Raw genomic sequence first — 22282 nt, 5'->3', positions numbered from 1 at the left:
CCTGGGCTCCCACCCCCAGGCCTTGCTGACATGTGGGCTATAGAGTGAAGTGTTCACACACACATCTTGGAATTTTTATCTAGGTTCCCACTTCCTAGCCTTTCAAACTTAAGGACGGCACTTAAGCTCCCTGTTGAAGCAGTCTAAGTGCAGGTCGGAAACGAGTTTCTGGACACAGCATTTCAGAAGGAAGTGAGTTTATTAAAAAGAAAGAGCAGAGATAACAAATTGGGCACTGCAAGCACAGCAGGCCGACCTGACAGACCAGGAAAAGTCGACAGTTTTCAACAGTAGCCAATTTTTATAGCCTCAAGACAAAGAAAATTCCTGCTGGAAAGTTGGTGTTAGGCAACTGGTTAGGGCACTATAGGGAGACCACCAGGGCGAGCTTTCTTGCCTCATTTGGGGTCAGAAAGCCTGCTGGTGATGATCTGGGGGTCTTTTGGCCATGGTGACAAAGGAACTCAGTCAACTTCTGAGGTGACCTGGGTTCTTGGCTCTGCTTCTATGGCCTTGGTACAAGGCTTTGCACCTGTGGCCTTGGGGCAGGACTTAACACCCCCAGCCTTCATTTTCTCATCTGTAAAATGGGTTAGCAGTACAATCCACAATCTGTTTTTTGAAACTCTTGGGGTCAGGTATGGGCCAGAACTCAGAATTTTTCAACTTCAGACTGGTGATATGGTGCATCTACTCCATATGACATAACATCCCACTGTGGTCTGAGAGCACCTTGTAAACAAACGTATTAGTATACCCTCAACTGAACTTTTGAACATTCACACTAAGTTAAATGTCTGTTCAGATCAAACTTTGTCACCAAATAATTTTTTTAATTTCGCTTTCAATTTTGAGACACTTGAAGGGTTGGGATTGCAGATAACAACCATCCTACCCTGTGTCTCTGTAGATAATGACACATAGTCAGAGCAACCCAAAATGTTCGTAGTTTGAGGCCAGACTCAACCCAGCTGTGAATTTTGGGATAAGACAAGTCTCCTGACAAGGCCAAGGCTGATGGGTGGGGACAACCATCCTGGAGCAGCTGTGCTGTTACCCGAGTGTCTGAGTCATTGATTCTGACTCCACAGATCCTGAGCCTCAGCCATCACAGGGCCCTGAGCCTTTTCCAGGCATCTGACTTAATCCACCTCCAGAGCTGGATCTTTCATTAGTGGGTTTTCAGTGACCACTGCCGTAGCAGTGACTACTGCCGTAGCAGTGACTGTAACCTGCTTGACCATCACAGCGCCATGTCCACCAGGTGGACATCCCTAGACCTGGATGGCTGGGTTCAGGTGTGCCGCTTCCTCCACCTGCCACAGCTCTTCTCCACCCATGTGGCCTTATTGCTGGTGGTCAACATGGGCGTTGAGAACAGGGACATAGGTAACTGGTCCATGTTCAGTTGATGCTTCTGTTTCACTGTGACCCTTATTATCTCCATTGTAGGGTTATGTAGGCTCCCATCCAGCTTTCCTTTCTTCTGGTACAACCTCCCTGTCACCTACACCTGCTATGCTGCCCTCATCTGCCTCTTGGCCTCCATCAACTACTCCATTTCACTCACCCAGTTCCTGCCTAAGGTCTTTACTGGGACCAGGCCATCACATGGCCAGGACATCACCAAGCCAGGACAGGCTTCTCGTGTGCCTTTTATGCCATGCATGTGGCCTTCACGTAGAACAGGTACAAGCTGGGTGATATCACCTGCTGTGTGCACACCATGCCAGGCCTGCTGAAGGTGCTGGAGACCTTCATGGCCTGTGTCATCTTCATCTTCTTTAGCAACACCTCCCTGTACCTGCACCACCCGGCCCTGGAGAGATGCGTGGCGATGTATTCCATCTGCTTCATCCTGGGAGCCGTGGCCCTCCTGCTGAAGCTGACTGAATGGGAATATTGGTTGCCCATCCTGTACCCCAATTTCCAGCTTGTACTCACCCTGTTTTACATCCTCCTCTACTTTAGTGCTCTGATCTCCTGGCAGCTTTACCAGTTCGATGAGGAGTTAGGGGGCTAGCCCCAGCAGTCCAGCATTGTGAACTGCAGAAATGAGCTCACCTACACCATTGCACCTTGGACTGGGGACTGGCTATGGCCATCCCGACATTCATCAACCTTTTGGTTTATGTGGCCGAATTGGTGTACTGGGCCCACCAGGTTTCTGTAGGGTCTGAGGATGTCTCCAGTGCCCCAAATTCTGTTTGGTCCGATCCGGGGTCTTTACAGAGCTCTGTTGTTTCCTGATGTCATCTTCATGACTCTTTCTCACCCACCTCACATCCTACCCCATTCATCTCACTCTCTTTTCTGTTTCCTTCCCTCTTTCTGCTCTATCTTCTTCCTGTTTGTGTGGTTGCCAGTATCCTGTTTTGCATCTTTCTCTTGCTGCTCTCATCTTTTCTACATTTTCTGCTTTTTGCTTTTTTTCTGATCATCGTTGGATTTCTTATCTCCTGTGTCCTGATCACCTCTCCGCATTTTCCTTCTTCTGATCCATCAGGACCTGAGACTCCTTCCTTCTCTGCCCACTGTCCCCTTCTGCCTCCTAAAGTTCTGACTCCATAGCACATAGCCCTCTGTGCAGCTGTTCATATCCTGGGCCTCTGGAGGGACCTCACTGACAAAGCATGTCTATCCCCTGGTATATATGTGATGGGTTTGGGGGTGGGGGTGGGTAGCTAGGCATTGGGCCCTCTTTTTCCCAGGGGAGGGAGTATACACTGTGCCTCCACATTAAGTTAAAAAAAAAGTCTCTGGAGGTCAGTAATTTTCAGTGGGTGGGAGTCTTGAAGCAGAGACCCTGGTTCCTAGGCCCCAGCTGGTGTTCAACCCTGCCTGACATTGGCTCCAAAAATTTTCCAAGCTTACTGAAAACCCACTGCCTGCAGAGGCCATCTTAAAGGAAGCAAAGGTTGAATACCTCCCCATCCCAGCTACTCTCTGGGGAATCAAAGTAGGAGCTGGTAAAGAATCCTAGAGTCTTGAAGACACCTGTCTGCAGTGTTGGTGAGGGGCAGCGATGTGGCCTTCCTGCCTCAGTGATCAAAACAGCAGGTCCTGTCTCTGCAGGGAGAAGAGTGTGGCCCCTGCAGCCTTGAAGGTGATGTTAGCCTGCCTGGGATTTTTTCTTTTCCTTTTCTGGTCATGAGGACAAAAATGACTGAATGGACTTGTACTTAAAGATGAAGTTTCTTTTCTATTTATCTGGGGAAGGTGGGTTGACTGAGTGGGGATTTCAGCTGCTGTAGTCAAATGAATTGCAGTACTTGAGTGTGTGGTGCACACACACATGTGTTTCTGCATGTCAGTGGCTTTTTGCCATTGCTTTCTGCTTCTCTGAGACTCAGGCATAAATCAACCTATATAAATGTAGAAAAAAATATGTATGGTTTCTTTTAATTACCTAGAGTTTCTGATCCCCATCAGTCCCTACTGTCAACTATAGAGAGAAATCTTGTCCTTTCTTTCACATCCACAATGTTCTTTTTTAAAACCTCAATATAAAGATAAAACGAAAATGAAACCAACAAAGTCCACAGGTCCTAACTGTCCAAATTTGACTAGAAGTCAGGAGCAGCCTAGGCCGTAAAAAGGCCCTGCCAGTCCCTGGATGCCTCTCTTTAAAGGTGTGTGCCTTATGCATACCGACTGTGTGTGGTTGTCTATGTGTGTGTCAATGGGCAGGCATGCATTAAGACCAGCAGCCCTTTAATAACTGGTGGCTGTGAAGTCACCCTAAGCCTTCTTCCTCTCTTACTCTAAGATACAAAGCCTCAGAGCCCAGCATCCTTTATGTCACCAGGGCCAGAGGGGCCAGGCAAGCAGAGCTGTGGGGGAGGGGAGAGGAAGGACCACCTCCTATCCCCCGCTGCCACTAACTCCTGTACTAGGAGGAAGCCATTTGATCTTCACCCAATGGCAGGTGGGGTGAATGGGAAGGGCTCCCAGGAGGTGGGAAAATCTTAAGAAGGACTGAAAAAGTTCATAATATAAGACAAATCAAGAAAAATTTCAACATAAAATTTTCTCTGCCCATTTGAGCCTCCTCCCTCCCCTTTAGTGAGCATTATGCATCTGCAGTATGTGTTAACCAACCTTCTGGGGGCAGAAATAGCTGCTCAACCATAAAGATGAACTTTTCCTTCTTTTGGCCCCAGGCATGTAACTCCTCAGAAGATTAACATAATTTATGACCTTATTAATGTCATAGTTGTATTATTTGTATTCTGCCTATTTTACAAGATTATTGCTTCTTGCACTAACAAATGTGTGATTGAGCCTCTGGTCAAAAATAATGTTGACCTGAAATGATTGACCTAATTGTATACTCTGTAAGATCCATGATAGTAATAGTGTGACTCTAGATATGGGAAGAAGCAATAGGAAGGAACCATTTCCTGGAGCTGATAGTCTAGTAAGACAGGTGGCCCAGAGGATTAAGGCTACTGTTACCAGGACTGGGTGAGTAATAGCACCTTAAGTGACCAGGAATAGACATTCCTAGTGACCTGTGACAAACTGGCCACAAAATGCCTCCCAAATTCTGGCCAAAATTAAGACCAAAAAGAAGACTGTGAAATAAAAAATGCCGCCCACCACTCAGTTCTACAAGAATCAAGTAATTAGCCACCACAGTCACTGACCTACAATCCACCCTGGAAGGAATTTAGGCTGAACATCAGGATGAGACACTATGATCTATAAAACTGGACCTAAAATAGCAAGAGTTTTTCAAGAGAAATTTTTGTGAGCCCAGTTTCTTGCATCTTTCCATACCTAGAAAAGCACTAAAACTGTTTAGTAAGGGAGCTATTCCTCATGAAGAGCAGTAACATTCTACCAAAGCTATGTGCTTGGTTTCATGTACCCCTTCCCTGAAATCACATACATACTGGCCTCCTCTCTTACCTCTTCACTACAGTTCTTACAACTTCCAAAAAGATTGTCTCTCAGGTCATACTCCTCATTGTTGTTTACTTGCTCAGTCATGTCTGACACTTTTGACCCCATGAACTGTGGCCCACCAAGTTCCTCTGTTTATGGGATTTTCCAGGCAAGAATACTGGAGTGGGTTGCCATTTCCTTCTCTAGTGGATCTTCCTGACCCCGGCATCAAAACTGCGCCTTCTGCATTGGCAGGTGGATTCTTTACGGCTGAACTCAAATAAAAAATTCTGCTTCTTTCTTAGATTGACTAATGATTCATTTTTCATCAAGAAAAGCAAACATGCATAGACTTCCCTAGACTTCCCTGATGGCTTAGTGGAATCCCAGAGTAAGAGAGAGAGAGGCAGATATGGGGTCCACATCTGGGTTCACAGTCACATGTGGTCCTGCCTCCAGTCCAGTGGCCCCACCATTGTGGTCTGGTCCCCTTAGGGATGAACTGTGAGGAGTATGGAGAGCAGAATCCAAAAAATTTGGTTTCTAGTTCTAGTTCCACCACCATATAACAGATGAGTCTTGTCCCTGATCTGAGTCTCAGTTTCCCATTGATGAAATGAGCAGTTTGGGCTAATATCATAGTTTTTGAGCTGTGTTCCCTGGAGCACTTGATTTCCGGTGAGGTGATGGAAGTTGAAAATAGTGTGTTAGCCTCACCCATCACTTTCTCTAACCATAGCAGTCTGGTGAGAATCAAGTTCCCACTCAAGATCTCACTTGAAAATAAGATTGGAAAGAATGGAAACAACTCACATGGTCATGTTTAGGATGCTGGTTAATAAACCAAGGTGTAGACAGAATACAGAATACTATACAGCTGGGAAAAACGAGGATGCTTTCAAAATAATGATAAAGAAAAAGTTCCAGTATACCCTAAGTAAAAATAGTAAGATACAGAACAATACGTTATATCCTTTTTTAATGTAAAGAGAGTGGGAGAAATAAAAAATAAATCTGTAGGTACTTGATCTGTATCCTGAAGCACTGGAAGGGCTCCCATGAGTGCAATGGAGCAGTCACTACCTGGCGCTGATGAGAGAGGGTAGCTGAGGGGAGAGTGCATGGAGCCAATTGTGGAAGTGAGGTTTCTCAACATGTGGCTTTTTAGGGCATTTTGATTTTGAAACATGTAAGTAAATTACCTTTAAGAAAACAAAATTTAAGTTTGAAAAATATACAAAGTGAAGAAGGAAGGTCAGAAGAGGGACTTCTGCCTGTCTCCAAAGGCAGAGGTGCCTTGGGTCCAGGGCTCTGGGGAGGGGGAACTCCCCAGAGGATACTCACCTGTTGGATCCCCAGGGCCTCCCCCAGCCCTTTAGCAGAAAGAGTTGATGGAGAAGCCCTCTGGTGCCCAAGCCTCAGGCCTTTCTCTTGCTCTCTGCTGCCTGGCCTGGGCTCCCTGCCTCCCAGGACAGTGGCCCTACCCTTGCTCCTCTGGCCTCCTCCATGCAGGGTGTTTCCAGATGATGCTCCCCCAGACTGTGTCCTGAGCTGCATTCAGAACAGAACTCGGAGCACAGATGTTCCCATTCTCTGACTTTTCTTGGAAAATCGTGGTGATGGCTTCCTCAGTCCAACTTTGAGTGGAGAGAAGAGGACCCCTTCTCTTCTGCAGCCTCAGGCACCTGCCTGTCCACCCTTGTTGGGGTAGCAGTGATGGCTGCCAATCCATGCAACCCTTGTCTGTGAGGCTGGCTCCTCTCAAATGTCCCTGTAGACAGGCTGGTTGGTGGAAAGAGAATAGTTATGCTCCATTAGCCCCTGCCTTGGAGAAGGAAATGGCAACTCACTCCAGAATTCTTGCATGGAGAATCCCATGGACAGAGGAGCCTGGTAGGCTACAGTTCATGGGGTTGCAAAGAATCAGATATGACAGAGCACACACACACACACATATTAGCCTCTGCCTAGAATCTCAACATTCTCTGGCGTTTTCTGACTGACTTTCTAACAGGAAGTGGTCTGACTGTTAAAGGACCTCTAGTTGGGGCACTGCAGTCAGAGCCTCAGGACCCAGAAGATGATTTCCTGGATCCAAAAGAAGAGGGAAGGGGCTCTGCATTTCCTGAGATTCTATTACCTGCTGAGTTTTGTAGAGAGACAGACCTGTATTCAAATCCAGGCTCTGTCAGGGAGTAACTGTGTGACTTTGTTTAAATTACATAATGCACTCTCTGAGCCTCAGTCTTATCATCTATAAAATGGGAATGACAATAATAATCTCCCTGAAGATAAAATGAAATAGAGGTAATAAGTCACCAGATAAGACAGTTGGTACAATAAAATATTGGCTACTCTCTTCCTCTGGATATAAGTTGCAAGGTGAATGCCAAGGAGAATTTAAGATCCTAAACCCACATGACTGGATTCAAATCCAGCTCTGCCACATAAACCCATGTGATCTTGGCCAGTTGACCTCTCTCTGCTGTGAAAATAGGGACACTGAGTGCACAGTTCAGGGGCTGCTGGGAGGAGCAAATGAATCAACAGCAGAGCTTGACTTGCAGTGAGCACGGCACATATGTACTTACACTTACACACAACTTATAACTGTTGTGTCCACAGCAGCCCCAGTGTAGCTCAAGTCCTCAGGGCCCCTTTCTCAGCCGACAGAACCTGTGCGCTGTCATCTGAGGTCTCTTCTGGAGCCAGGCTGGGAGGATGAAGGTTTGCTCCAGTTGGTCTTTTCTAGGTTTGCTTCTGACCAGGAGTGAGGAGGTGAGGAGGTGAGGAGGAAGAGCTCAGTTCAAGCCTAGCCCCTCATCCCCCACTCCAACCAGCATCTCTTTCCATAAATCCCTCCAATGCTTTGCTTAGAAGGAAAGTAAGCTTTGTTAGGTAACAAAGTTCCTCCAGAGCACCCATCTGGGCTGCTCATGGAGGGGGGGGGGGTGGTCCCTCAGGCCTCCTCCCCTTCTACATTGACCCTGACAAGCCTTAGGGACAATGACACGCTCTCAGCACTACCGTCAAGGGAAGTCACTCCCCTGGTCTCCACTATAGCCTCCCTGCCCCTTGAGCTCCCAGCTGCCCACTGCTGCCCGCAGCACGCCATCCCTCAGGCCACCTGGTGACTGCATTGGTCCAAGTCCATGCTGAGCCAGGGCCAGCTGCCCATCAGCCCAGACCACTGACCCCACTAACACTCCTGTTGTTAGTGTGAGACCACTCCTTATTCAAATTTCTAAAAATAAAGGGAGTGTGGTTCTTTCTGGTGCTTCAGGGACGAGGCACTTCCAGAATATTCTGTTCCTGGAGCCTGCAGAGGCTGGCAGGGGACCAGTCCCTCCATCATCTCTCTTACACTCTGCACACTCTCCCACAGGACCCAGTTTTCTTCTCCATCACCCAGAGGAGGAGTATCAACCAGAATGTGCTCAAATATAGGCACATGAAGACACCGTTTTCTATATCTTCAAACAAATAATGCAGTGCAGGAACCAGTTCATTCATAACTTTTGTACTGAAATATGCCTGACATGGTATGGGTGCATTATTAGCATTATGGTCCTGTTACAAAATGGAAGAAAAAACTCTGCATTCACTTTCAAGGAAAATAAGAGGTTTCCAAGATAAACCCTAGAATACAGATCCACTGAGTAGGGATATCATGTCCTTTGTTCATTGTTGTAGTCCCCATGCTGAGGCCCTGGCACATGGCAGATATTTGCTGACTGTATACAGCATAAGACTGCAGCCTCAGGCTTCAGCTTGGACCTCCTGACCAGGATCCATTCCATTTCTTCTGCCTTTAGGGGAAATGTTTGAGAATCACAGATTTGCATGTTATCTCATTTTAATCTTCCCAACTGCCCTGTGGCCTTGTGTGGCAGACACCTTCTTGCATGGATTCGTTGAGAACCTGAACTCCCCACCATATTTGAGGATGACCTGTTTCTGTGAGTCTCAGTGAGAGATTGGGCCTCACCCTCAACAAGAAACGTAAAAGACCAGATAAATATTTGAACTGCCCCACAACTGGGGCACACCTAAGAAGCGGGTGACACACAGATACCAGGACCGATCAGAATCCCTTCTGCGGGGCCTGCGGGAGCATTCTGCGTGTGCTTCCAACAGCCAAGGTGCCTGGGCCAGCTGCCCTTGGCTGCCCAGCTCCCACCTTCCTGGTCTCTGCCTGATCTCAGGCTGGTCCCTCCCTAATGATTCTCCAAGTTATTCAGCATCCTTCTAGTAGAGCTGTTCTCTGCTTAGGTTTCCAGAAACGTTCTCTTCATGGTGTAATCAAAAGCCTTCATGTCTAAAAACAGGTGCTATTAACTCCACTTTCTGGATGAGGAAACTGAGGCTTAGAGTGGCATAGACTGAGCGCAGGATGACTGTGTGCCAGGCTGAGCTTTGGTTTCAGTTCAGGGTTGGGGAGCACATAGACATGTCACGGGAAAGGCCCTGAGATGACCAAGAAGAACTGGAAGAAGTTCTCAGTGTCTGGAGGGAGGGAGGTGATGAAGCTGGAGAGGTAGAAAGGAGTGTGAGTTTGCAGGGCTTTGGAGGTGACACTTTAGAGTTTGTGCTTTGTTGGGAGCCGTTATGGGAGGTCCCGCCCGTGACGAGGTCATGAAGAAAATACCTGACAGGCAAGGCCGTCTAGGATAAGGGACCCTCCAGGTTGGCCTCGGCCTCTACCCTACCCTATATCCTCCCCCCTTTTCTGCTGTTGTTCTTGTTTGCCCTGCTGCGCATTCTTGTGTTGCCTGCCGAGAGCTCTCCTGCTCCTCTTTCACTGAGTGAGAACCAACTTAAAACCCTAATTAATAAATCTCCTGGACGCTGGTACCCTATGAAGAGGCCAGGAATGAAGGAAATGCTTCAATTCAAACCCTTTTGCTGGCATTCTAGCTTGTTTGATAAATGTGTGCTCTCATTGCACAAAATGCTCATGATTGTTCTAAACATCCTAAACATAGTATGCTAACAAAAGAAACTATTAAGCATAGGCCCCTTCGTGGGGTGAGAAAAGCTCCACAAATATTATAGCCACAAATGTGCCTAACAGAAAATAGTTTAGATAGAGATTAGCTGGCGACTTCTTGCAGGTAATTAACTTTTAGACTAAGAGCCTGTTTTGTGCCATATCTGCTGTTTTTGAAATCCTTTGCATTTCTGTGCTGTAAAAAATGTAATCCTATCTAGTTCCCTTGGAGATGACACCTAATAGAAAGAAAATAGATTAACCACAAATAAGACAGGGTCGGCTATTGAAGTTGCTTAAAGTTGCACCAGGTGCAAGCCATAAATTGTCAACAGGCCTGAAAGCCAAAAGATATTATACGTAGAGATTAACCATAAAAAAGGCCCTAATAGGCACAGAGCCCTTTGGGGGGTGAGGAAGCCCTGTTAGAGAATACAAAAAATATTGTTTTAAAAGTGGTTATTAGATCAACATTTGATTGATGTTAATGTGCTGAGGTTGTGCAGTGGAAACTATTGCTAATATATAGTTAAAGGTATCGTAAAATAAGAGTTTAGCCTTAGTGTAATAACAATAAGATAGTTGTTAATTTTAACCAGGAGTGCTAAACAGGGGCTGCCTCACCAGAGTCACAGTCTTTGTGTGTTAAACTTTTTAGATAAATTTAGCTGAGAATTTCTGCAAAAAGACTGACTTTATGTTAACAGCATTGTATTTCTATTATGTTGTGACTTGCTGTACCATGAGACTGCCAATGTTCTGTTTTCTGCTAACCTCAAGGCCAGAGGATAATGTACAAAAAATCTATGGGAAAAGACTTTCGTAAACAAAAATATACAGAGCACACCTGGTTTCGTGAAGGACAAGCTAATAGAATGTTAAATTAAGTCTGTATGCTTATCTGCCCCTTAGAAATATACCAACTTAGGGTATAAAGGCTATGGTGAAAAATAAAGCAACTGCCAGACTCTGCTGCATATTCCTGGTCTGGTCTCTTTCTTTCTTTCTCTCTCTCTCTCCCTAGCAGACTTGGCCCTATCAAGGCCGGTCCTGTGTGTCTATCTCTCGCCGACGCCGTTCATCCTGAGGGTTCCCCTGGATCCTGCTGGGGCTGGACCCCAGCAGTGATTCATCCCAAGGCAGCAAAGAGAAGCCTTCAAAGTTATTTCAGTTTGCATTCAGCACAAGCAGACATTGAGGGGAAGAAGGGAAATAGAGGAAGCAGCTAGAAGCTAAGGGCAGGAGTGCAGGTGAGGGGATGGAAGGATCACAGGTGCGTCTTTGTTCAAGGCTGCCTCTCACCAGGGCCCCTCTGTGCCTGGCCCCTCACATCATTGTCTCTGACCCTCACCGTAACTTTGGAGGGTTAATTATTATCCCCAGTCTACACATCAGGAACTCAGCAGGGCTAGAGCTCAGGACTTCCCAGCCTGGGAACCACTGAGAAGGGCCTGGTCTCCAGTCTCTGCCTACCGGGTCCTCCCTTTCTGTGGCTGCACCTCAGGCCAGGCTCCTGGGGTTTCCAAACAACAGGGGAGCCCCAGCCGTGGTCACTGTCTTCCAGCCTTTCCTTTCCTTAGAGCACAGATGCTAGTCACATAGAAAGAGTTCTTATTACAAATCTACCCCTCTTTTCTGAGGACTCCAGTGAGTCCCAGTGCAGTTAGACTGAACCACCAGGAATGCCAGCTCCTTCTCAGCCTGAGCTCCTCCTCCTGAAGGAGGGTCCTGGGTGGGGGTCCATCAGGTGGAATGACTCCAGCCTCCACTGAGGACCCCAGGGGTGAAGAGGTGGGATTGACTAGCAGGGCGGTGTCTGCACCCCTGTCCCTCTATCTCAGCCCTAAACCCTGGGGATAGGAGGACACGAAGAAGTGAAGACGCTCAGTCTTGAGCAAGGGACCAGCTCAGAGCCCTAAACGGGATCCTGACAAGCTTTCCTGGGGCTCCAGCACCTGGGAACAGAGGGCAGTAGTTCTTCACAGACATGAGAAGCTGGGCTGAGTGGCACCTGCCAAGGGTAACTGACCCTGCACTGAGCCAGAAGCAGGAAGCCGGTTAGAGATTTGAAAGCTCTTCCTATGGGAATCCTGGTTCCTCTCATTCCAAGAAAGCCTGAAACCCTGGAAGAAACCTGAGCTGAGAGGCAGGAATTCCACATCAGGCTGTAACACTGCCCCAGGCCTCTCCCAACCTCAGCTTCTTGGCTGAGAGAGGGCATCTAGAGATCCTTGGAGCTGCCCCCTAACCAAGTTGGAGACCCAGCCCCTCCTGCCTCCTGCCAGTGTCCCTCGGGCTGGTTCTCCCTCTAAGTCAGCCCCCGGGGGAGCGATGACGCTAGTGCTCCACCTGGTGGCCACTCACAGACAGACACACAGCCGCCTCCAGCAGAGACCCCTGAGAAGTCAAGCTGTACCTCCCCGCTCTCTCACACTGCTACACAGGTGTCACAGGTGGGAATGGGACAACTGCCATTGTAAAGCTGTCTGAATGAAAAGCACTGGCATTGCTGTCAGATGGGCCTGGATTTGAATCCCTTGGGTTCTTAACCTCACCTGGAGCCCCTCAGCCCTGCAGCGGGCTATCTGGGACGCGTCCCGTGGAACTGTGTCTCCTCTCTGCATGAACAGGCAGCCCAGGGAGATGGCAGGGACGAGGCTGGACCAGTGACAGGAGTCGCCCTGGAGATGCTCAGCTCTTAGGCCAGTGGCTCATCCGTGGCTGCACATCACGGTTGCCTGATGTGGACAGTGCTTCTCAAATTGTGGTCCTCGGACCAGCAGCAGAACATCAACAGGAAGTTATTGGGGATGCAGATTCCTGGGTTCCACCCCAGACCTACTGAGTCAGAAACTCTGGGATGGGGCCCGGCAGTCCCCCCAGGTGATGCTGATCCTGGTCCAGGGTGAGAACATGGTGCTCAGGTACCAGGGTACTGAGAAAGCTCCCCGGGGGATCCCAGTGTCTTAGGCATCAGAAGCATCTGTGAAGGTCAACAGGAGCCACTCCACTCCCACCCCCAGGGATTCTGGTTCCTTGGAGCTGAAGCAGGACCCAGGCACAGCTCTAAACAGCTGGTCCTAATGTAAGTCACTGCTCTGGTATGGACACTTCTATATATACACTATGTACACTCTTCCTTTAGAGGCCAGGCCCTGCAGCACAGGACAGCTGCTGTCTGCTAGGTCACTGTACTGTGCAGAGAATAATCACCCAATATTGACATTTAGTGGCAGCTTGAGCTATGACATGCATGCTGCTGGATGGTTTGTGTGTAACATCTCAGAAGAGCCCAGTGAATCGTTAGAATTCCCTGCTTTACAGATCAAGAAACAGAAGCACAGAGAAGCTAAGTCCTTAGTCACACAGCTACTAAATGGCAGACTCAGAATCCCAACTTAGCTCTTTCAGAATCAATAGTCCACCACTTTTGCTTCTTCATTTTACAAGCAAGAGTAGGGATGAGGTGCTGAAGGTCACCAGGCAGGGTGTTCACCTGCTGTACCTTTGCCTGGAAGCTCCCCAGTGCTAGGGCATCAACTTCAAGGTGTGCCAAATGGACCTCGGAGCTGGGTGTCACCTCAGGAAATAAGGCCTCCTGCCTGGGCATAGATGTAGTTGGAAAAGGAAGGTTAGGTTTCATCCTGGACTCACAGGATGCAGGATGTTAAGGAATTTGACACTTGCCCCATCCCAGCTCAAGTGTTCCTTGCCCTCTCAGTCCTGGGTGGTGTCCACCGATACCCAGATCAGAGAGAAGAAGGAAAAAGAGAAGGATCTTAAAGAGTAGAGAAAATATAGATCCATTTTACTGCTAAAATTGCATTTTCCAAAAGCAAGAGAGTTGCTATCCTGAAGAGAAGAAGGACTCTAGTCCTTGGGCAGGGGCTGATACCACCAGGAGGGCAGCCCTCACTGCTCCTGAATTCTCCTGGAGATGCGATGAAGCTCCATGGCTGCCCTGGCATCTTCCACTGAATTGTGTCCCAGCACACTGTCCTGCACACATGGGACAGAGAGGGGACAGGGGGCTGAATCCAGGTGCCATGGGACCTGGGCCTTCCCTGCTCACACCCTGAGTCCAGGGCTGAAGTCGGTCAGGGGTGAGTCTCCCAGACCCCTGACACCCTGGACTCGGCAGGTGTCTGGAGCAGGCCTGGTTTCACCCATGAGCCCGGGGCCCAGGCAGGACCAGGCACAGAATCCAGGTCCTGAGGCCGGGTGTGCCCTCCAGAGGCTCCCATCTGCTGGGTGGGGGCGGGGCACTGCAGACTTGGCCTGAGACCCAGAGGGGCTGGAGCGGTTCCCACAGGAGCCCAGGGCCCGGGGAACATGGACACAGATGTTTCTACAGTGCTGCTTGCTCAGCACATTGAGAATAGAGCTCTTCAGTTAATCCAGGAACTGACACTCTGTCCTGGGTCCCTGGTGCCACAAGTCCTACAGAGGGGCCCAAACTCAGCCCCATCCACTGCCTCCTGCCCATTCCTCCTCCCCAGACAAGCTGCCCCCTACTCCTTGGGCTGGGGCTCCAGGTCTGCCCTCCCCAGCCCCCATCTCGTGTCCTTTTCTGCTAAGACACACCCTTCACCCTCCACTCAGACCTGGTGTCCTGTCTGACCCTGCCCTCCGTCCCTGCTCAGGACGCCTGCCCTCCCCTCTGTGGACACACGCTCCAGATGTGCTGATGGTCAGGTCATGGGTAACCTCCCTTCCACCTTCTCAAGGACAGGCTAGGCCTTGTTTACCCAGGTCCTCAGCCTGTGGTCCAGCCTGGCCCAGAGCAGGTGCTTCATAAAACATCCACTGAGCTAGAAGGGCCCACATGTGGTCACAGTTCCTAATGTCCGGTCTGTCTCCCTGGGCTCTTCTACCCTGGTGAACCCCCAGCCCCCAGCACATACCAGCCCCCTCTTGGGGCTTTGAGGGAGCTTGCTCAGTCTGTGGGTTTGGGTTCAGTGTTTCTCTCTCACTTTTTGAATTCCTTGCATTAGACATCTGCCACTTTCCTATCCTGGTTGGGGGGGGTGGCGGTTAGGGGGGAGGATTCCCAGAGGCTTCTCCGTAAATGAATGGTACCAACATTGTCTTCCCACTGAGTCCCAAATACTTAATCTGGTGCCCAAGGCTGTGATTGGCCTGTCCCTGTTAGACTCTACTCTCTCTCCCACAAACATTGCTCAGACCACCTGCCCCCTTTCTTCTGCCCCTTACCACAGTAAGTGCTCCTCCCCCAGCACAGCCCTGGTTCAGGTGCCCCTCATTTCCTCAGGGTGCACCCTCCAGATCCCAGTCCACTCTCTGAAAAGGGTTTAATCCAAATATTGGAAAATACAAAGCAATGCACATTTGCAAAGTTTTCAACAGTCACCTTCTAGAAGGTCATACAATGGAGTTCCCCAGTGTCTAAGACTCACAGGGGAGGGTCCACTGATCTAGAGAAGGCGGGTCAGTCCAAATGCCCATGGGAGCCAGGAGGGAAGGAAATAAGTAAAGGGGATGGAGAGGACCAGGGTCCCTGGAGAGGACCAGTTGCACCTGTCAGGGTTGTGGAAAAGATGCCCTGTGCATGACACGAGCTCATGCACATAAAACAGGAAAAAAGATACAGATACTTCCTACAAACACATGTGCATGTATGTACACACATGTCTAAATATGATTTCAGAGCATAAGAAATGTGTTGAAGGCTGTACATGAGGTTGAGGACATGGATGGAGAGGAGGACGATCCTGTTGAACAGCTAGGAAGCCTGGTCATACCCAAGAGGGGAAACCGGGACATGTGAGATGATCATAGTCCAGCTTTATGTCAATTATACATGAGAATAAGAGAAATATGGAAAACTACACAAAGATATGAGTGAAAAACAGTATAGAGGGTGTAGCAGTCGCTCAGCTCCAGCTACCTCCCCCAGGGGAACACAGCCCAGTGACATCAGATCTCCTGAGGCTTTTAAAGGAGCAGGAAATTTGGATTTTCGTGTGAAATTAAAACAATGGGCAGCTACCAAACACTTAGGGAAGAAATAATACCTATTCTACCTCTCTTCCAGAAAACACTGTGAGGGAAAACTAAATGCATTAAGAGACTGCCTCCAGTACAAACTGGTTTGCAGTTCCTGATCTGGAGTGAACCAGTCTTGCATGAGCTTATGTCCAGAGTGCAGCAGGGCGGTCTGGAGCCTCTTTGAGAGCGACAGAGGGGAACAGGGAGCTGGCATGACTGAATGTACCATGTGCCAGCCCCTCTGATAAGTCCAACATGTACTTTTTATTCATCGATTGACAAAGAGTAGGTATTCAGCCCATTGCACAGATGGGGAAACTGTGGTTCTGTTAAGTAACTTGCCAGGTTCCTCTATGACACACAGCCTCCTTGTCACTCTGAGTGTCCATCTCATCTCCTCCTTCTCTGTCCTTCTGGCACCACCTCCTTCCTCTGACCCGGCCATGACCTTCCCAGATCCCTGTCTTCCAGTCCACATGTCTGGCTGCTGGGCAGGCGGGGCTCAGCCACATCCAGGCTGGGCTCTGATAGGAGCACCATGTCCAGGCTCACAGACTAGAGTGGAGGAGGGGCTGCTGGAAGGCTCAGGCAAAGCTCTTCTTTCCAGGTGGGGGAACTGAGTCCCAGAGAGGACACGGGCCTCACCCAGGGTCACACAGCAGGAATCCCCATGCCTTTCCTTCCCCAAGTCCTCCCTCTGTGGCATGAGAAGGATCCATACTTGTCATTTAGCCTTAAGCAGCATGTGAGTGTATTAGTAGCTCAGCTGTGTCCTACTCTAAGCCACCCCACGGACTGTAGCCTGTCAGGCTCCTCTGTCCATGGAATTCTCCAGGCAAGAATAATTGAGTGCGTTGCCATTTCCTTCTCCAGTAGCATACACAGGGTAAATTCAGAGAGGTTGTGGGAACAAAGTGGAAGATAGATAGCGTGACACCCCCAGGTCCCTTAAAGCCAGTGCCCCTCCCCACCCCTGCAGTGCCCACTGGGAGGCCCGCAGGTTCCAGGGCTCCACAAGCAATTGGGGCTCAAGGAGCTCTGGGAGTCCAGGGAGGTTCTCAGGTTTGCTCTGTGTTTCTCTTTCCACCTCAGCTTGTCCGGGGGTTTATTATCAGCAAAGGAGAGAAGGCCCCTGATGGCAGGAAGCTGGCTGGGGCTCAGGGTGCTGGCCCTTCAGCCCTGGGGCCTCTCAGCAAATAGTCCCTTGGAAACAGGGCAGCTGTCCCTGAGGAGGGGCGGGCTGGGAGGGGCCTCACTCCCCCCACACTGGACCCTGGAGGAGCCTCTGTGTGAGCAGGACTGCAGTCCTGGCTGGCGGGACTGCCTTGGGCAGGTGACCTGGGCAATTCCATGGTCTCCAGTGTCCCTGCTGCTCTGGCCACGTGTCCCTGTCACAGCCCTGAAACCCCTTCAGGCCCCTGTTCTCCTGTCTCAGTTCCAGCCCAGGCCCCTCCTCCATGGGGAAGGTTGGCTCCATGCCTGCATCTCTTCTGGGTCAGAAGACACCTACTGGGCTGTCTCAGGGCCACTGGGACCCTGGAATCCCCCCTAGTCATCTCCGCTCTGTGTGCCACCCCCTCACCCCAGTTCCAGATGCATCCTCAGGACTGTCCCCTCCCAGGGGTTCAGCAGGGGACTCCTCTTTCATCTCCTGCCCTTAAAAGGGGGCTGATCATCCGTCCATCCCCACCCCCTCACTGGGATACCCTGAAAGTCTCCACGTCAGCATCAGACACAGCATCCTTGTTCATTTCCAAAATCCCTTCTTCCTAGCTTGGGAGCTGCTAACCAGTCTCCCAAGCCAGTAAAATCCTGCTCAGGTAAGACTACTCCTAGATCTTTCCAGACTCGCATCTGGATGGCAGCTTTGGAGCTTAAGAGCCAAACATTATGTTAATTTATTCTGTGATTCCTCTGTGATGCTCCACCTTGGAGTCATGCTGGGTTGGGGGGGTCTCCCTTCCCCAGTGGGGAAGAGTCACATGTGAAGGACAAATTGGGCAAAGCATTCAAATTGTTCCTCCTTCCCATGTCATCTCTTCCCAACAACCTTGCTCTCACCCCATGGCTCTTCCCTGTTCACCCCTAAAACCTCCCTCTTCTGGGTGGGGCTGTGTCCCCTCAGATGGCAGCTCCTTCTAGTGATACTGCAGGGAGGAGAGGCCAGGGCAGGTGTGTCTCCAGGTTGCTGTGGAAGGAGGCCTGAAGGCAGGTCCTGGGTTCCAGAGCTCCCACCCACAGGCCTTGTTGACATGTGGGATGTAGAGCAAAGGCTTCACACTTAGGGCTTTAGTATGTTTATCTGGAATTTCCACTTCATGGTCATGCCACCTTAGGGAAGGACTTAATACCTCCAGCCTTTATTTTCTCATCTGTAAAATAGGATTAACACTACAATCACAATCCCTTTTTTGAAATCCTTAGTGTCAGATCTGCTCCTGAATTCACACTTCTTCAGCTCCAGATAGATGACATGCTGCATTTACTCTGTAGGACATAACATTCAACTGTAGTCTGAAAGTACCTTGTAATGAAACACATTAGTGATTCTGCAACTGATCTTCTGAACATTCACACTAAGTGAAAAAATAAAGAGATCATATATTGTCTCATGTCTCTTCAAGTCAAATTTGTTACCAAACAATTTTTTAAAAATTCGTTTTCAATTTTGAGAATTTTGAAGGGTTGGGATTGCAGATAATGACCATCTTACCCTGTGTCTCCATAGATAATGGCATACAGCTATTTAGAGAGACCCAAAATGTTTGTGGTTTGAGGCTAGACCACATGTAGCTGTGAGGTTTGGGATAAGACAAGTCTCCTGACAAGGCCAAGGGTGATGGGTGGGAAGAACCATTCTGGAGCAGCTGTGCTGTTACCCGATTGTCTGAGCCACTGGTTCCAACTCCACGGATACTGAGCCTCAGCAGTCACAGGGCCCTGTGTCATTTCCAGGCGTCTGACTTAACCCACCTTCGGAGCCAGATCTTTCTCTGGTGGATCCTCAGCAAAGACCACTGCTGTACTGGTGACAGTGACCTGCTTGGACATCGAAACATCATGCCCACTCGGGCATCACCCCCAGACTATGATGACTTTTGGGTAGGGTTCTGGTACTTCCGCTTGCCAGAGCTCTTCTCTACCTGCGTGGCTTTCTCTCTGGTGGCTGACATGGGCTTTGGGAGAGGGGACATAGGTAATTGGTCCATGTCCATCTGGTGCTTCTGTTTCACCATGACCCTCATCATAGTCATGGTCGAGTTATGGAGGCTCCCATCCCGCTTCCCTTTCTACTGGTACAACTTCCCCGTCACCTATGCCTGCTACGCTGCCCTCGTCTGCCTCTCGACCTCCATCATCTACTCCATCACCTACGTCCAATTCCTGCTTTATGGTCCTTCCCGGGACCGAGCCATCACTGCCACTGCATTCTCCTGCATCGCGTCTGTGGTTTATGCCCTGGATGTGGCCTGGGTATGGGATTGGTATGATCTCGATGATATCTCCTGCTATGTGCACACCTTGCCAGGCCTGTTGAAGGTGCTGGAGACCTTCGTGGCCTGTGTCATCTTCGCCTTCCTCAGCAACACCTCCCTGTACCTGCACCAGCCGGCCCTGGAGTGGTGTGTGGCCGTGTACTCCATCTGCTTCATCCTCGCAGCTGTGGTACTCCTGCTAAACCTGGGTGAACGGGAATACAGACTGCCGGTCCCCTTCCCTGTTTTCCAGCTTGTGCTCACCACGCTCTCCGTCCTCCTTTATATCAGTGCTCTGGTCCTCTGGCCACTCTACCAGTTCTACGAGGAGCTCGGCGGGCAGCCCCAGAGGTCCAGTGATGGGGACTGCAGGGACGAGCTCACCTACAATATGTGCAAATGGGACCAGCGATTGGCTGTGGCCGTCCTGACAGCCATCAACCTCCTGGTTTACGTGGCCGACCTGGTGTACTGGGCCCACCAGGTCTCTGTAGGGACTGAGGATTAGCCCAGGGACTCCTGATCCTCTGCTTACAAAAGGTATTCTCACCGAGCTCTGATGTCTTCTGATGTCCTCTTCCTGGCTCCTCTCTCTCTCTCCTCATATCCTTCCCCATTTCTCCCTTCCCAAAGCACTCAGTGCTCAGGTGCCCAGAGGAAGGGTAGGGTGCTGGGAACACCTGGGATGGGGTCTGAGATGTAAAGGGAGCAGGAGGGAGAAGTGGGGTTGCAGCTGCCCTTGGGGGCACCAAATATCTGGTAATTGCGGCCCCTTCTCTCATCAAGACCAGCTGAATGCTTGCTCCCTAAAGATTTTCATAAATCTGCCCCTGCCCTTCACTCCTGCAGTGTCTTTGCTCAAGGCCCAACATCACATACCACCTTGACTACAGAATTATCCTTCAACCATTTTTCTCCTATAGTCAGAGTGTCAGTTTCAGAGTGAGCCTCCGACTGATCAGTCCCTCCTTAGAGAATGTCAGGGAGGCCTCCTCACTTACAGCTAAAATCCAACCTATGTCTCTGGTGTTCAGATCCATCCACAGAGGGCCCTGTCTGCTGTTCCTGCAACACCTCCCTTCCACCTCTTCTCACCTATTTTGCCCAGGTAAGACCCAGGAGCTTGTGATGACCTGCCCACACCAGGCTGCTTCACAGAAGGGCAAAGGCTGAGAAGTGTCAGTCTGGGAGCAATGAGACATGGAGCTGGTGGGATCCAGGGAGGCTTCTGGGAGGAGAGGACTAAGAGTCAAGTCTTTAAGGAGAAGTTCAGGTTCACAGGAAAGAAGAAAGAAAGGACATTTAGAATAATTGATTTGCTCTAGGATCTCATGAAGTTTCAGTGGCAGAGCTGATGTGACTGCGATCCTTGTGTATAGCAGGGAGGAAGGAGGAGGGAGAAGGGAGAATTGAGCCTGGCCAACTGGAGGCTGGTCTGTTTGCCCACTTGGGTCAGGAATGAGGCTTTAGGGTGGCACAAGGTGAGGAGCTGGAGCTGAGACACTCCCCTAAAGCCAGGACTATGGGGCCTGCAGCCTCAGAGCAAGGGTAGACAAGGGAAACTATGCCCTTCAAAGAAATATCATATGACATGCCTTATATGTGAAATCTAAAAAGAAATGATACAAATGAACTTACAAAACAGAAAGAGACTCACAGACTTAGAGAATGAATTTATGGTTGCCTGTACACCCTGTTACATTTAAACTGGATAACCAAGAAGGGCCTACAGTATAGCACATGGAACCCTGCTCAATGTTATGTGGAACCTGGATGGGAGGGGGATTTGGGGGAGAATGGATACATGTATATGTATGGCTGAGTCCCTTTGGTGTTCACCTTTACCTATCACAGCTATACCCCGATGCACAATAAAAAAGCTTAAAAACAAACAAACAAAAACAAAACCATGCCCCCCGGAAAGATAAAAGGACAAAGTTGATATCTGCTTCCAAAGGAGTTTGGGATTTCTTTTGAGTCTCCACAGGAGAAATAGAATTCTCAGGTCTTCACTTCTGGTGTATTTAGACCAAAATGTACCTGATCCCTGAGATCCAACAACTCCAACCTGGGACATTTGCGCAAGTGGGGACCAATAAGCAATTGGCCTGAAGGGTCCTGAGCAGGAGCAGGTGCTGTTATTCTGGCTGAAGCTCCCAACCCAGGCAGAGGACCCTCCCAGGAAAAGGGCTCCTGTACAAGGGGCTCACAGTGTAATGACAAAGTACACGAGGGAAAAATCAACTGAGTCCCAAGAACTCCAATGAACACTCACCAATCTGAAAGAGACAGCAAACAGGTACACGTATGATTAAACACATTAGAAAAAGACACCATGAAAAAAGGACAGGAAGATATGAGAGAGAACCTTAGTGAGTCGAAGAACGACCCCCACCACCCCAAAAATATCCATGTTTATGGCATTATTTAGAAGTAGGGTCTTTGTGGACATAATTATTTAAGGATCTTGAGATGAAAATCGTCCAGGATGGAGGGTGGGCTGGCAATCCAGCGACTGGTGGCCCTATAAGGGAAAGGACAGAGAAGTTTGCACACAGTAAATTGAGAGAAGATGACAACATGAAGGCTGTGGCAGAGATGGAATAAGTGGCCACAAGCTGAGGGGTTTGAAATATTACTAGTGGAAATGAATGAGCCTCACCTGGAGCGCTGGAGACAGCATGGTTCCCCTGACACCTTGATTTCAGACTTCTGGCCTCTAGAACTGTGGGAGAATAAATTCCTACTGTATTAAGCAATCAGATTTCGAGTAAATTGTTCCAGTAGCACTAGGAAACTAAGATGAGTTTCCAGAAATGAAGAAGAGAGTCTTTTTCATATTTCTTAAGTTTACAGAGAAACCAGCCTTCTGCCGTAGAACATGGTGGTCACATGGATCCCAGACTTCTTGTCATAT

The 22282-nt window shown here is 49.3% G+C and overlaps 1 protein-coding gene and 1 pseudogene across 1 annotated transcript; both read left to right on the top strand.

The window, feature by feature from the left end:
- Positions 1–1253: 1253 nt before the first annotated feature.
- Positions 1254–17089, top strand: LOC136147455 (myeloid-associated differentiation marker-like; annotated as a pseudogene).
- A 2007-nt stretch (positions 17090–19096) lies between these two features.
- Positions 19097–19873, top strand: LOC136147454 (myeloid-associated differentiation marker-like). The gene has a single exon (XM_065906877.1). It carries the CDS (start codon positions 19097–19099, stop codon positions 19871–19873), a length of 777 nt encoding a protein of 258 aa, XP_065762949.1.
- Positions 19874–22282: the final 2409 nt, after the last annotated feature.

The sequence above is a fragment of the Muntiacus reevesi genome, chromosome 15, assembly GCF_963930625.1.
Source record: "Muntiacus reevesi chromosome 15, mMunRee1.1, whole genome shotgun sequence".
In the NCBI taxonomy this organism is placed as follows: domain Eukaryota; kingdom Metazoa; phylum Chordata; class Mammalia; order Artiodactyla; family Cervidae; genus Muntiacus; species Muntiacus reevesi.
This window is presented reverse-complemented; position numbering and strand designations above follow the sequence as displayed.